Here is a 17,038-nt window from a genome sequence, read left to right as displayed (position 1 = left end):
AAAGCACCTTTGGGACAGCCATGACTTGGATGCCTGAGAACTTCTATAGACATAAACCTAACTCTGACTGACAGTTACATGTCAATTTAATGAAAAATATGAAATCCACATTTCAGTCTTTCGTGTTTTACCTGTTCCATTGCATATGATGAACTGAAGACATTGCTACTGCTGCTGGATGATGAATCGGCAGAACTTGCTGATGGAGTTCCACTTCCCAGTGTTTTTACAGTAAGTGTTTGTTCATCAGAGAAACCTAGCTGATGAAGCAGCTTCTGATCTTTATTCACTGTTAACTGAAATAATTAAATAATTAAAAAAACCCCTTAGATTTAGCGGACATTACAACTTGAAATATACTTACAAGCAATTAACATACCAAACTATCGTTGGCAAAGATTTGAATATTGTCCACAGGGGCATTCAATAATTTTGCTATTTTCCATCTGACACTTCCGATGGTTTCATTGCTATGAGCCTATAAAAATAAAAATATTTTTGTCATCCATACTCTCAATTGACAACCATATACCATCAGCGTATGAAAAGTGTAACTGCATATTGACATGCTCCACGCTGTCTTTCAAGTTTTCATGTTTTTCAGCATATTACATATTATGTCTCCTATCAAATTAGGAAATTCTGCAATCCTAGAAATATTATCACACTATAAAATTACATACCTCTACTGTAAATGTATCTTTGGTAGACTCATACGTAACATTGAGAGTTAAAAGATGCCCATGAAAGGAAGCACCGTGAGGTAGAATAGTACGAGGAACAGAGTAAAGATCCTATAGAGGGAAAGAAAATAAAAATATAATAAAATATACCTTTGGATCATTTTCCTCAATAATTAAATGAATAGGTTTTGACTCACTTGCTTAATCAGTTTCTCTTTATCTAGTTATGCTACTTGTACAGAGATTACATCATAGGTCATATTTAAGCAAAATAATGAAAATTCAAAAGGATTCATAAACTTTTAAGGACCACTGTATATTATTCAGACCATTTCAGCAGCATGCAGGGTCAACTATCAACTGGCCTCATTTACGACCACATGCAATTACAAAGGAAACATCCTCCTTCAATCCAGAACATACCAACAAATCAACTCTAAATTTATAGCTAGGGTCTCCATTATAATTACATGAATATTGATACTATAGCCAGTGATACTCAACTGGGAAAAACAAGCCAGGCTGAACTACGCACACAGTGAGCTCAACAAAGACCAATCCCCAGGGGAGATCCTATTAAATTACTAGCTACAAAGGCAAAACAACAGAATATGTTGGGTTGTTATTCACAGCTCAACTACTCAAACACACCAATACTAATCTGCAGCCCCTACTGGACTATGATGTTACGCTTTCATAGGTTTGGGTGGCAAGCCCATACTTGCATACCCAACCTGAAGAAGATTCTTACAAGCACCAGGACAACAATACCAGCATGGGAACCATACCTTGCAGCAAGCCCAGTTGTCTACCCCACATTTACATTAATGTTTACCATTACACACAAAGCTTCACACACCAAGTTAGAATAGCCTGCGCATGTCTTCTAATGTGAAACATGTCATCATCTGCCAGCAATGCTGTCTGGAATCTACATAAGACAAACAGGCCAGCCCTTGCACAAAAGAATTAATGGATACTAGCTTGTCATCAGAACTCAAAACAAAATCAAATTAATAGCAATATTTTAATCTTCCAAGACATTTCCTCAAAGTGGAGTTTGGAACAAAGAAACTTTGCTAAAACAACTGAGTAGGAAACATAGGAACATACATGTATACATTAAGAGATTTCAAGCTATTTTAGAAGAACATACACAATAAGTTCTTAATATAAGTTCTTAATACATTCCCATTTTTAATTGATAGGTAATTGCATTCTGCTTCCTAAGGAACTTCTATCAGCATAACCACCGTCTCCCCCTTCCTTTCATCATCCTAATATATTTAAATACCACATTAGTCAGGTCATTGCATGTATTTGATGAAGTCAGCTTCAGCTCATGAAAATATGTATCTTAAATAAAATGGTCTACAAGCAACCAATCTGACATATACAATTATGACAATGGATAAATTGAAAGCTATTGTTGATAATTCCAGGAATCAATTGTCTTAATTTTCTCGACAGGCATTTTCTGTCCACAGAAAATTTATTTTATGTATAGAATCTGCAGCTATTAAAACTGTCTTCTAATCACATTTGTCCTTATTCCCACCTACGCATCCCCCTCCATACTCCCTGCTCCCAACACATTCTCACTGCAAGATTTCTTAAACTTGGACTAAGGGATACATATTTGAATTAAGCTGCAGAATGAATCCAATTATAGAAACAGAAATTAAACAAAGGATTCCCAGATACAAACTAAGCATTTAGTAAATAAAATATCTGTACAAAACCATTTTTCTTTTACCTCTATTGTGATAACATAGCGTTCTGCCAGAAGTAGCAGTCTCTCAATTATTACAAGTTTTGTTGACCTAGAGCAGCAGAGATTTAAAATAGCAGAGATTTAGATAACTTACAAACAATAGTTGAACTGATTTTGAATTGTATATTTGTATATTTGGATGACCTTTGAATAAATAGCAGAGATTTGAATTAGTTTCTGAAAAATATTTTCAGAAAAATGGCATCATCTTCTTATCTTGGAATTGTTTTCTGGTACATGAGATAAGCACATGTCTTACCCTGAAATAGTATTAAGTACATGCATGTATGCGTACATGTGTGTTTAGCTCCAAAGTAGCAATTAAATAAGGAGCTGATTTTGACTATTTCTAAAAAACAGTAGTGTAACTATATTTTAAAAGAAAAGAGGGCTATCATTGAATAGAAAAGTCCTCCCACCTCAAGTGATAAGGGAGAGCGTGAAGCAATTATTTTAATATACTAGACTAATTTCAATCAATGAAATGTATCACATATGAAGATTCAATTACAATATTTATCTCTTCCTTTATGTACAGTCTTAGTCCAATGGTTCACAGCAAAAGAGGAAATAGAAAAGAGTATTTTCTGTATTTTCTGAATCTGTGATGAGTTTTAGTCCAAAATAATATTGGTCACAATTATATTACTTTAGTACCGGTAAGTTAAAAAAAATGATGTAGGACATCCATATTAATAGGATAAAAATATGTACAAAGAAGGAGCATGCTTATAAGCATCAGAACATATTAATATTGCAGGTGTCAAATAATTAAATATAATGTGTTTGCTCTTTTCAGCAAAATTAATAGGACAATCCAATTAAAAAAAACCTCTCACTTTAGCCGTGTGTCCAATTTAACCATTTTAACTATTTTTAAAAGCTACACAGCAAACAATGAAAACAACTGTTAAGGACTCTTTTGTGGCTTCTGCCTTCAAATACTAACACAGAACAGAATATAGCAATGAAGCACCATCTAAATGATCCATTTTATTTTATTCACATAGATGTTTGAGCATTAGGAAGAAACTTCAGCCAAAAGCTGTAAAAGTCTATTTCTGCTATTGATAATGTTATTTTATTCACATAATCTATTTGCCACAGATGCAAATAGCAATAATTTAAACAGATTTGAGTTTATAAGATGTGAAAATTTAATCCTATTGCTTCCTTGACATTACTGCACACAATCCTATTAATCACAGTTCTGCATCACATATAGTTATCATTCTGGCATTTCATTACCTGACTGCAAAAGAAAACACACAGATAGAAGTGATTACATTATTTAGAACCTAGTAATTGTTATATTTCTGTAACAAAGAACTTAAAAACACAGTGTCCATTTTCTCTGCCCTATAATGTTCTTAAACTTTGATTATGTATGTAACTGTCACCTCCAAGGTCACCTCATCCCTCAACTAGTTCTAGAAACATGACTGAAATCTGTGCCTTCTATTGGATCTCCAAGTGTCTACTTCCTTGAATTCTTTAAAAAACAGAACCCACCATTCATGTATGGTGAGCAACTGAGAAAATAGCACAGATCATAACAGTTCTGTTTGGTCCCCAGTTCAGAGAAACATAAACAATATTTTTTTCCCAAGTTTAGCACAGAACTCCACAATACACTTTTTTTTTAAAATTGGGAAACATGAAATTTACATTTTGAACTATAAGCATCTTTTGCACATCCGCAAGACATTTCTAACTCTCTTGTATGCAGTCCTGGGAATTGACAAGGAACATGGATAAAGTCTACATATTGTGAAGTGTAAGCTTACCTGTATGGAGATTGTACTGATGTTGCCACAGTGGGCATGGCAGTTGCTGTCAGCATTTTGGTAGCTCTGGTAACAGCATGAGTCAGCGTTGGGCCACCAAGAGCTGAACTGGCTGCCTAAAATGGAAAACACTATTGCTGAACTAAAGTGAAGGCTATTAAGAGGACAGCAACCACTGAGGCCACATTGGGAAAATAAAAAGGAGATATAGGTATAGGGCAGTGATGGTAAACCTTTTAGAGATCGAATGCCCAAACTGCAACCCAAAACCCACTTATGGCCCATTGGGTGGGCATGGCCTATTGGGTGGGCATGGCTTCGGTGGTAACGGCAAACTGGGTGGGACTAAAAAGTTCAATCAATCAATTCCAACTTTGCGAGATCTTTTTTTTCCCCGTGAGAAATTGAAATTGATTGATTGAACTTTTTTTTTTTTGCACAAGGCGGCAGAGGCCTAAAATGAAAAGGTTTTATAAAACCCAGCTGAAGGCCTAAGACTGGGGCGACGGTGCACATGCCCACAGAGAGGACTTTGCGTGCCATCTGTGGCACGTGTGCCATAGGTTCACCGCCACGGGTATAGGGTTTCCTGTCTGAGCAGGGGGTTGGACTAGATGACCTCCAAGGTACCTTCCAACTTTTATTATTATTATTATTCTACACAAACTTTGATGTTAATGAAATAAATATTGAAGCTGCAGTTAACAGGTAGAGCAATTTTGTTCAGAAACCACTTTTACAACTCCTCAATTTATTGATATTCAAGAAAGTAACTTTATGGAGTATTTGATTATGACTCTAGAATTATACAAGAACAAAGTAAAACAAGAAATATTATTTCAGAAAGTGAACTCTTACTTCTAATCTTGAATAACAATCAGCAATGAATTTCTTATGCAGTGACACAGAATCCTGAAAATAATAAAGAACAATCAATTAAATATATATATATATATCAGCATTATTTAAAACCTAAATTGCTAAATGCAAACATGAATAAAATTGAGAAAAAGCAAAATAATTGCTTAATAAACTTGTTATGTAATTCCAACCAGCCTAACCTAATAATTTGCTAGCATAACAATGAACATTTTTTTCTTTCTTCATATTCCATATCTAGGATGTGACAATGAATAGTTTATTGTATTTCATTGTGTTATGGAACATATCAGATTTCTAAATGCCTGTTAATATGTATTTTGCTTATAGTTTACTAAAGTTTTTGGCTCAAATGTTCTATTTTGTTCCAGAAATAGCATCCAAAGTAAATTCGTAGAATCATAAGAATAAAAAAAATGTAAATGTTAATGGTTAGCCATTGTATTTTGGGGCATATTTATGCAACACAACAATATAAACAATAGTACATATTTCTCTGCTTATTCCTGCTGACTCTGTGAATCCAGTAAACAAGCTATGGATGGGCTTCATCAACAATATGTTTAGCATATCTTCCAAGCATTGATTTGGATGACATGGTAAAGAAGACAAAACCATCTGGAGTTTGTCAGCTCACAGGAAGAGCTAGTGAAAATGATCAAAGCAGCAAAAAAAACCTCTTGCTCCCAAGCCAAATTCCCAGAAAATTACTAATTAAGTATCTGCTAAATGCCTACATAATCAATGCCTTCTTTCTCAAAATAAACAAACTTTCCAAAAGGAAACCTTAATTATGATTTTCCTTATAACACAACTCAAACACTGGAATTAATAGAGAGCTAATTAAGAAATCTTTTCTCTTGCAACTTTCCTTTTATTGGGACAATCAAGGAAATCTAAATCTCCTTTAAATTTGTTTATTCTAAAACATTAAAGCCGTGTTGGGCAGTATATTGCCCACCTATAAAATCAGCAACTTTTCATATATGGTATAAGGAGTCCGCTGATTACATGATTGAAACTAGCCTTAGATACTGCCCCTAGTGCTTTACAGCACTCTTTCAATATGCTTACAATGTCACCATATTGCCCCCAACAACTCGGGTCCTCATTTCACCAATCTCAAAAATATGGAAGACTGGGTCAACCTTGAGCCCGTCGGGATTGGACTCCAGACTGTGAGCAGAGTTAGCCTAAAGTATTGCATTCTAACCACTGTTGCCATTCTGATGCTAGAAACAGAAATAAGCTACAGAATATATCCTTAGCTTTTAGCCTCCTATCTCCCTCTCACAAAACAAACAAAAAACAAAACAGAAAAAAGATAAACCCTAGTGCCTAGCTTCATCTGCATACCACACAGCTCTACCCACTGTACATGAAATAAATTCAGAATTCAGAACTATTACCTTTTTCAATCGTGGATTTAAATTAATGTAACTATAGTTTATTATTAACTGGATAGCTTCATTAGCTATTTCTTCATCTGGTGATTCCATTGCAATTTTCCAAATAAAATCCATTCCTATTAATTCCAGTTTTTCTACTTGCTGCAGAAGCAAAGAAAAGTCAGTACTTGGAGCAGATAATATGTTACAGATAACCTTGAAATAATCAAATTTACAAAGACTTTTAAACATAGTAACACAGACACCTTAAATATGCTGTAGGTTCATGTGTCACACTAAAACAGTTTGTTGAACAAACTAAAAATAACAATTTCATAAATGAGCAAAATTAATATATTGCAATCCATGTTTGGCCAATCTCTTTTTCTTTTAATTTCTTTCTTGGCTATTCTTCCCTTGTATTTCTAAATATCAAGTTAAAAGCTTTGGAAGGGGATAAAAACCTAAACAGCAAAACTCACCATGCATTCCTGTAGAATATTGTACAAAATCACAGTTATCTTTATAAGCCAATTTACAACAATGGTTTAGCACACAGTTTTATGATATTAAATGGTATAAACTGCAATTTATTCTTTTATACTTATGTTAAGTTATTCCAAGATAAAACCAGACTATATTATAGTTCTATGTGATCTATTAATATAGCAAAGCTGTTTTTATTATTTTAAAAGTTTCTATGTATAAGTCAACTGCATTGTAATATATACAAATTAAATAGCAAGTTGAATAATAGAATTGATAACATTCAAGTGAGCTGACATAAAAGTAAACCCCTAAAGGATTAAGAATTTATATTTGCCCTATAGTTTAGTTTTAGGTTTAAATTTAGGGCAAATCCAAACTCCTAATCCTAAAAGAACCAGCATCTAGCCATCGTTTTTTTCCTGCTTATACTATTTTGCCTGTGAAATGTGAATGGTATACTGTATATGATTATAGAAAGATGCTTACCAATTGAGTTCCTTGTCGTTTTAATCGATGATCACAAAGATTCACATTTTCAAAAAAGGTCTTAAACAAACCAAAACCTGTTTTTAAAAATGAACGGTGTAAAGGAATCCCACTATTTTTATTTAAATACATAGCACAAATATTGGCGATATAAAACAGCTGCTTTCAGGCAAACTGACAATAGGTCAATATTGTTTAGATTTAATTATACCCCCCCCCCCTATTTCCCTGAAAAACTATTTACTAGATTGGATTCAGAGAACTACAAAGACAAAGGGCTGGGAAATGGAGATCAGTTTTCAACCTTTCCTCCTGAATCACCTCTTTTAAGAATTGGGAGGCCTTGGTCAATGGGAAAAGCTACTGGGCCTGGAAATGAAATATAAATGCATTCCTCTAGAGAATGGCCAATTTGGACATCTCCTTTTCCCAGTCTCCAGTGCTGCATCCTACATCATCCATGCCAGGATCTCAAAATTATTATTCAGAGAGCGATTGGCAGATAGAGGAGGAATGAGAAAGTACTTCCTACCTACTTGATTCCCTAAGGATTTTTTGAAACTAACAAGATTTACAGCATCAGAAAATTCACTATTTTTATCCTAAAGTATCTGACAGACTTTCAGGATTATTCTGAAATCCCAAAAGACAAAAATACTTAACATACCATTCATAGTGATTTCATAGGACTCCAATTTAAGAATTTTTTCTTTAAAAAGCTGCTGCTGCACGTCACTTTCAAGGTCATGCTGTCCTTTTGTAAACCATTCAAAGCACATCTGTAAGAGAAACACATAATTTTCTAACTTTCCTTACTTTAATAGGCAAATACATTGTTGCTTATTTCATGAGCCAGAATTTAGTCAGTAAGTGCCTATTATTCAAAATTTCATGTATGCATAAAGGTCCAGTAAGGTATATTTACTGATATTTATTTTGATTAGCTTTATGCTTACCTTGTATTTCCTTTTTTAAAAAATACTGTTTCTATTTTTGCAACTTGAATCAGCTCAGCGGGGTATCAGTATAATTGAGCTTACAAATGAATAAAAATTGGATGTAGTAGTATGGGTAATCAAGAGGCGCTACAATAAGAAGCATTCTGAACAACCCTGCATTTTTACATGAATTGCTTGCCTACCATTTGCGGGATCTCACCTCTCGATCTAGCTCACAAACATCTTGGCCTGTTACAAGGCATTCCCAGATTTCCCGAGCACGATTCCATCCTAAATAGAGGGTGGCCTCTTGAAGAAAAAATGCCAGAAATTTGAGGTGTGCCTCCAAGTACTGGAAAGAGAAAAACCATACCCTTGAGTTGCACTGAATATTTTTGAAGAGATTCTTTTACATTATTTTTGTGCTCATATTTTTCCTTTTTAAGGACCTCATTTGTATTTAAGTCTTTTCTCAATTGTTTTAGTTTTTATAAGCCATTGTTTGCTTACCTCCCGATAGGTGTACCGGCCATCCACCAATGTTGTTCCTGAAAGGCCTCCGGCACCTGCTACTGAGGCAGCCAATCTGTGGCAAGCTATTAAGCTTCCTGTTACCAGTTTCACTATCTCAAAGTTTTTCTTCAAGTCTTGAATAATGCTCTTGACAAAAATTTTAAAAAAATCTGTTAAATAAGTTATTAGAGTATATACACTTTATATATTGTATTGTATTGTATTATATTATACTATATTATATTACACTATATTATATTACACCATATTATATAATATAAACCTGATTAAAACAATCAGGTTTTAAATAAGTGGACGTTTCCTGCAGGCATCTCTGAGCACAAATCCTATGGAGGCATAAGATTATGCAGTTTATATCCTCTTCATGCTCCTGGAATAAACTACCAAGTATTTTGAATACATGTTGAACATTTCCATTTTTCTTAACACTGAACAAAATACTTCCTTTCATTTCTAAAAATAAACATAATTTAATCATTAAATTTTAGTATTAAAGTGTACCTTTCTTAATTTAATATTTCAATTTATTGTGACAATAGCACAAATTATTCATGAAAAACATAGCCACAAGTTATGTATTTATTTACAACATAAATAATTAGTAAAGCATTCTTTGTTCTTATCATACTGTTTCACTGCTAGGTGAACTTTTCTTGGTTTATTTTTTAATGTTTAATCTGGATGTTATTTGATATTTTCATAAATACAAGACCATAGATGATTTAATGTTTTCTTTAGTCTTTTAGCTTTTGTTTTGTTTTGTCATTGCTAAATAGGTTGCATATTGTCTCTCCAGAAAGATAATATGTACCTTCAAATATAACAAAGTATTTCTAATCCTGATTTCCTTGTCAAGGTCCAACTACCCTTAATCAAGGTGACAATATGTAACTTGATAAACATGTATAGTAACTGTTTAAGGTTTCCCATTTTTATTTTTCCACTTCCATTCCCTTTCTCTGTTTGGGTGCATGAAAAACACACAGTACTCACCTTATCTTGCTTTTGGTAGGTTTGTTTAATAAACGAGCGTGTGATCTCGTGGAGTTGGCGTAAAGCTGGTACCACCCACACAAACTGAGGATTATTGTGCTGAGATGACTGATAAAAGATACCAACGTTATATATTTAGAATCCATGGATACACACCATAGATTTTCATAGCTCTGTTTCTTGTTTTAGATTACTTTTACAAATTATTCTTAAATTTTCCTAGATTTAAAATATATTTTTCAACTTATCTTTTAGAAATCTGTATATAACACTGATCAGATAATCACAGATACTGAAATTGAGTTGTGGGTGTGGATGAATCCTGAAGTGAATTCAGAACAGATGTACCCAGGTGGATGTCTTTAACATACTCTGCCCCAGTTTGAAACCCTCTGCAAAGTTCTGATCTTGGTCTGCTGTTCTAATATACTATAGATAGCAATTCAGCTACTGTACCAAAAATAAAAGTTCGCACATAAAAGAGAAGTACGAGATTCAGGAATCAACAGAAGCTATCCAAGTGATCTTTATAATTAGATTACAAGTAGAATTATAGCCAGTCATTTAGTGATCATTTGAAGTTACAATGGACCCTCCAAAAGGTACTTGTGTCCCTGATTCAACATTTGACCCCCCCCCCTCATATTTTGGATGCTCAGCAACTGGCCTGCCAAAGGCTGCTTGCAGTGCCTCACAATCATGTGACTATTTATGGTGTTTTTCTGCCAGAACCCAATATTTATTTCTGGTTTCCAACAAAAAGCACCCATTGGAGGCAATGGCTTAGTTTAATGGCCATAGTGTTTTCTTAATGAATGCCACAAATGTGTAAAATCAGGTTAGCCACATGAGGACCCACTTAATGACTGGCGTGACTGTAATTCATACGACTGGACTCAATTACAGTTGTAAATAAATAAATTTATTATCCCAACCACTTTTTCTTGTGTACCCAACAAAACCAGGGAACAGGGTCATTTGTGACACTGAGCAGACCATGCAAAAATAATCAAAGAGCTCACAGTCATAACTGCAAATGCTAAATTTCATTGAGAATTTAGAGAATGATGAAGAACAGCAAGAAACTGACAAAAACAGAGGACATGTCAATCAGGATTCATATCATATTCAGACAAAAGGTTGCAATTCCTGGCTTGAAAAAAAAAATCAAGATTACAGTCATCAAAAAGGAAAGCAATTTAAAAGAAGATATTATGACATATCCTTAAAGATTAAAATAAATTATAGGAAGAGTACTGACACTGAGAAAGGAACTCAGTTTTTCTAAGACTGAGTTGAAACAAGTAATCACAGCAACAAAGAGCAAATTGGTATTTGCAGAGCCTTGTGCCTGAAATAATTTGCATTGCTTCTGCAGATATGATACCTTTACGATGGTGTTTCAAAGCTGGTTATGCACTGACTAAACTCTGACTATGTTTTTTATTTAGTGAAATATTTCTAGATTATACTAAACCTTATAGATATTTTAAACATTATATAATTACTGGAGAAACTGGACAGAATGGCAAAGAACCTAAAGATGCTGGAATATCCCCTGGGAGACCTAAGATCAAATCCCAACTCTAACTCTAATGGAAACTCACAAGGTAATTTTTAGCTAGCCACTATCTTTTCTCTCAGATTAAGAAATATTGAGGATGGAACACAAAAACAACAACAACAAAAACAAACAAACAAAAAAACCCCCAACTCTCTATGTGACACATCTTGAGCTCCCAAAGGAAAGCTGAGATATAAATGTATAAAAGTCATAATTATACTCCCACTAATAACAACAGCAACAACAACATCCAATAGATTACACTCTATAAAGAATTAAATTGGAATATTTGGACTAACATACTCTCCCCAGCATATTTCTCTTCAGAAAACTTATTAGTTTAAATGTACAACACTATTTTTTCTCTTTTATACAGAAAAAGCACTTAAAATAATTAAAATTAATTTATAATCAGGAAAAAACTAATATTCTTCGAATGTATAAACAAGTTCTAAAACTTTCCAAAATTGTCTAAACTTGACCTTTAAACATCTTTCATTATATCATCTAAATTGTTTAAATATCAAAAGTTTACATTTGCTTAATTCCTGGATTTAGCTGAAAATTTCTTTGCTATAATCCAATAATTGCACCTTTGCCAAATAAAACAGAAACATGAAACAAACTTAAAACAAAAGCATGAGATGTAGCTCATTCAATGAGTCTTTATTTTCTACTGCCTTCAAAAAGTGGTACGTAACAGGATAACTAATTCTTGTAGTTTGTATCACGTTGAATTAAAAAAATGCTAGAACTCAGATAACAGAAGGGAAATATATCTTAAAAATATGAATTCTGAAGCCAATTCTAAAGACAAACCAACCTTCTTAATATCTTCTATACATTTGATGATATAGCTTCTTTTGATTGCCTCCTTTACTGCATATGCATCACTAAGGATTGTCAAATGCTCCTCCAGAGCCTGCTGAATCAGGCTGCTAGGTAGTGTTGGAAGATGAGCCAAGTCCCAGAGAACTTCAAGAACCTAGAAGAATGCAGGTCCAGTTATCACTGTCTGTTGCAGGAATATTTTTTAAATATATATGCTGTCCATCTTGCCTAGAGGCGACTCTAAGCAGCTTAAAACAATGTAAGTCATGTGCATTCTCTTAAAAAAATGTTCCACCTGCCTTTCCAGTGGTTGCCTCTACACGTGCTTCCCGTCCAATACGTCCTATTAAGCTTAAGAGTTTCTGCCGCACTCTATCAGTCTCACACTCCCAACTCTTAAAAAAAGGGGGAAAAAATAGATAAACACAAAGCCAACTAAAACATATTCTAACACATTTTTCCAATACTTAATTTAACCAAATACAAATCCGAGAGCATATAAGAAAAATGGAAATGAAATGTATGCTTAATTTAATTCCACTCATACAAATCTCATTTTTAAGAGATTTTAAAAGAAATTTTAGAAGGTCTAAAGCTGAGCACATTTAACAGCCAAATGTATTTGACCTTAGGAAGAGCATAAAATGAACTATTAAAAGGAGTAGCCTACTTTGAATTGGAAATTCAGAAGGGTGTTTATTTACATCGAAAACTGTATTCAAAAGCCTATTTGTAATTACGTAATTAATTATGCTGCAATTTTCTTCCCGCAAATTCTATTTAAGAAAAATATGTCAGATATGCAAGTAATTTTGTAAATATGATTGCTAAAAAGTAAAACTAGGCTAGGCTTGATTTGATCTCTCATATGGTCTGTTCCATGCTGTAAGATTGTGAGGTTTCATGTTTTAACTGTAATAACAGAGTTAAACTAAAACAAACCTTACCTTCTGAATAAGGATGAAAAGATGACTTAGCTGATCTGAGCTGAACTTCACAGCAGCTGCTGCAATAATAGTGTGGATGTTCTCTATCACAGTTGATGGTTGTCCTGACTTCAAAGGAATTGGGATTAGGGGAAGGAGGGAGGGAAAGGACACATCAAGTTAAAGAAACCTAGCTACTGTAAATTAGAAGGTATTCCCCTTTCCATGGACAGGTTGCATAGACTTTTTATAACCATTGTAGGTTCTCTTTGGGGGCCAGGAAGAATATGAACAGCTGGATTCACAAAGGAGTTAACATTTTCTTGACAGAATATGTTATCCACTTGCCCAGAAGAAGGCGCTTAGTACAGCCTTTGTAAAAGGGGTTGTACTGAGTACAGTGTAGTAAATGTGTCTGGATTTAGCTATGTGAGACAATTTTTATCTCCTCCCAAGGCATGAAAATTGGAGCCATCCAGCACTAAAACCCTTGGAAACTCCAGCTCTGAAATGATGTCTAGGAATTCATTAATGTCTGCTACCAAGCTACTTGACATTTGATACACTCCCAGCAGTCCTAAATTGTTTTTGTGATGATTCTATGCATTGGACTTGCAATCAGTTTCCTCCCGTTTCCAACTTTTGTGAGGGTGTTACATGCAATCATGGTCACCCTTCCTCCTTGACCTGATCAGCTTGAAATATATAAAGGGCAATTTCCATGGTGCCACATCCCTAACGTTGCTCAACCAAGTTTTCATAATATATATCAGCTCTATGTATTCATCTGTCACCATATCAGTTCATGTCATCTGCCGAGAAATAAAACCCTTAATCTCCATGGATAACTATAACTGAGTGAATCACTATTTTTAGCTGACATCCTTAGTGAATTTCTGAGAATTTCTGATACACATTGAATATGTTTCTGTAAGACGAGTATTCAAATCTTTCAAATTCTATATTAAACAAAAAAGATTTGAGTACTAAAAAATATAAAACACCTATATTTGCAGATTAGTGCAATATCACAAGTTTCTCTAACACAGACGTGTTGTAAAATATTTTTTTTAATTCGTTTTCACAGAACTTTTAAAAAACAAATCTCATTTCCTGATGTGCAACTATTCCTGAAAACACAGATGTCAAAATTCTTTCTAAGTTTTTCAAGAACAGGATATAACTTAAAAATAACAGGTAAAAATCCTCACCTGTATTCGCCAAATTTTGGTCAATTCGTCTAGAGATAGCTTGCTGCCCAATAGCTCAATAATTCCCTTGATGCGATCACAATATTGTGCTTGATCTATGTTACCTAGAACAAAAGTATAGACAATATAGATCAGAGGTCTCCAATCTTTCCGGGCTTGCAACCTGGAGAGAAGGAGAGCAGGTTTCAAATTGGTGTGCGTGCACACAAACAGCAGCATGCGTGCTCGTGCTTCTGGCTGTTTTTGTGTCAAAATAACATGATTTCTTTTCAGAAATCTTACCAAAATTTTGTCAAAATTTGAACGTCAAACAAGAATAATCTTGAAACAATAGTTCTTATATATAATTGGTTCAAGTGTAATGCAAATAAGAACAAACTACAGTAAGCTGTGCACTCATTGTTCTTTTACTCTTTCCTTGTGCAACTAAAAAGAAAAGATTGGAAATTATTCCAATTATTATCTTTCTCTTTTGTGCAACTCCAAGCCAAGTAAACAATGATTAATCTTTACTGTGAATAATGAAAACAATCCAACTTTATTATATTAGCTTGCTTGAATTAACTATGGTTAAAATTTAAGATTAACCATAGTTCACATAGTTCAATAAATTATAGTAAATCTGAGCAAAAAAATTAAACACTATAGAAATCAACCAGGTCATGGTTGTCCCAAAGGTGCCTTTTCAAAAGGAAACTGAACTTTCTTGGTTTTTTTCCTTGAAAACATTTCACTTGTCATCCAAGAAGCTTCTTCAGTTCTGATGTCAGCTTTTTCTCATCTAGGCTTCTTGGATGAGAAGTGAAATGTTTTCAAGGAAAAACCCAAGAAAGATCAGTTGCCTTCTGGAAAAGCACTTTTGGGACTACTATTTGTATGATTATATAAAAGCACCTGAACCTTGTGCTCGGAGAAGTTATTTTTCATTTCCAAACATGATTAAACCTTTTGACTGATCACAGTCAGAATGTAAACAAAGTTCAGAAGACATTTGTATACATACCTTCTAATGCAATGGATAGGACAGAGTTTTCTACTAGCCAGTTTAGTAAACGATCTGTATCTATTGCATTTTTTACCGATTTGGATAAAGTGCTATCTTCAATTAGTTTTGTTACCTAAAAATAAGAACAGATGCAGCTATAAAATAATTAAGACTTGCTCTAACAATAAAAGATATACAAGGCCTGAAAACAGTGTGTACCATATTGCCCAGAGCAGAGAGAAAGTCTTTTAGAACAGTTCACTAAACTTTTTTCAGTTTATTACTATGGAAAGAAGAAAAGAGCCTGAAGATTAAAAAGACTTAACTAGATGCATTATTATTATTATTATTATTATTATTATTATTATTATTATTATTATTATAGCAGTTAAACGGATATCAGTGCAAAGTCCACATGAGATTCAACTGTGTCTCATCTTCTAGGTTTCTCAACTTCTTTCTGTTCTCTGTATCCACATCATGCTACAATTTTGTATACTTATCTCAAATCCTGTTTTATTACTCTCTCCCCTAAATTAAATATCTCTAAATAGTATAACATTTTAAATAGAAGAATTGCTTTGTCCTCTTTACATATCGATTGCTTTGTTTTTTGGATCCTTTCCAGCCCACCATATCCTTTTCACAGCCAGAACTATGCGTGGCTTTAAAGTGTAGTCACACAAAAATCTGTATCAAAGCATTATAATGGCAGCTTGATTTTAAGTTCCTATCATAATGATTCCCAAATGGGTATTGTTTTTTCACTACAGGTACCCTATCATGTAGAGGGAGGATTCTAAACTAAATCACCCTTTTCAGTGAATGGAATAGATAAGTAGATGGAGGAAAATACTCAGCTAATTGAAAAGCTGATTCCCAGATAATGAGCCAGTCTTGAAACACCCAAATATTTATTCACCTAAAAGCAGATCTTGCACAGTAAACAAGTATCTAAATTTAATTTAGATACTAAATTACTACTATATTTAATTCAGTTTAACTTTTTTTTTAAGGTCAGTCAAATTTAGTTAGCTGCTACCAACTGCAGTTGCTTTTCTTTAAATACTGAGTGAACTAAAAAATTCTAGTAATCTAGTACTAGAATACTCTAATATCTCAGTACTCTATAGCAGGGGTGTCAAACTGCCGGCCCGTGGGCTGGATGCATCATAGCGAAACCATGCCCACGCCAGCAATGGCAAAAAAAAAAATCACGATATGTCGCGACACATCATGTGACGTTGCGAGTTTGACACCCCTGCTCTATAGTAACCCAATTATGATCAATTTTAAGATTTTAGCCTAATAAACTTACTTCTTTTAGAGAGTTCATTTTTGCACTGAAATGAGGTGATTTCAACATACGTAATAGGATATCTAGCCGTAGATCATCCACTACTGTTACTAAATCAGGCTGAAATCGCATACAGAGGAGCTTGATGGCAGACAAGAGTTCAGGAATACTGACTAGCTTCTGTGAAAGAGAAAAGTTATGAATACTCTATATAATTCACAGGAACATATTTTGTCAACAGAGATTACATCATTTAACTTGGGGAAGAGTGGA

General features: G+C 33.9%; 1 protein-coding gene across 3 annotated transcripts in view; it reads right to left on the bottom strand.

The window, feature by feature from the left end:
- Positions 1–17,038, bottom strand: part of USP24 (ubiquitin specific peptidase 24) — an 87,138-nt gene that overhangs the window by 42,491 nt on the left and 27,609 nt on the right. For all 3 annotated transcript variants that reach the window (XM_039320024.1, XM_039320022.1, XM_039320023.1), the window contains exons 10-27: positions 16,787–16,945; positions 15,487–15,601; positions 14,484–14,587; positions 13,294–13,401; positions 12,646–12,741; positions 12,339–12,500; positions 9,952–10,059; positions 8,935–9,084; positions 8,645–8,776; positions 8,154–8,265; positions 7,487–7,563; positions 6,533–6,673; positions 5,103–5,156; positions 4,245–4,360; positions 2,440–2,506; positions 684–794; positions 380–478; positions 132–296 (exon numbers count right to left, since the gene is read on the bottom strand). In XM_039320024.1, coding sequence (XP_039175958.1) covers positions 132–296; positions 380–478; positions 684–794; positions 2,440–2,506; positions 4,245–4,360; positions 5,103–5,156; positions 6,533–6,673; positions 7,487–7,563; positions 8,154–8,265; positions 8,645–8,776; positions 8,935–9,084; positions 9,952–10,059; positions 12,339–12,500; positions 12,646–12,741; positions 13,294–13,401; positions 14,484–14,587; positions 15,487–15,601; positions 16,787–16,945 — 2,076 coding nt within the window. The remainder of the gene's footprint in view (positions 1–131; positions 297–379; positions 479–683; positions 795–2,439; positions 2,507–4,244; positions 4,361–5,102; positions 5,157–6,532; positions 6,674–7,486; positions 7,564–8,153; positions 8,266–8,644; positions 8,777–8,934; positions 9,085–9,951; positions 10,060–12,338; positions 12,501–12,645; positions 12,742–13,293; positions 13,402–14,483; positions 14,588–15,486; positions 15,602–16,786; positions 16,946–17,038) is intronic.

This window comes from Crotalus tigris, unplaced genomic scaffold (assembly GCF_016545835.1).
Source record: "Crotalus tigris isolate CLP2741 ecotype Arizona unplaced genomic scaffold, ASM1654583v1 scf7180000023617.9722795, whole genome shotgun sequence".
Classification (NCBI taxonomy): domain Eukaryota; kingdom Metazoa; phylum Chordata; class Lepidosauria; order Squamata; family Viperidae; genus Crotalus; species Crotalus tigris.
Note: the sequence above shows the minus strand (reverse complement) of the source record. Positions and strands in the feature narration are given on the sequence as shown.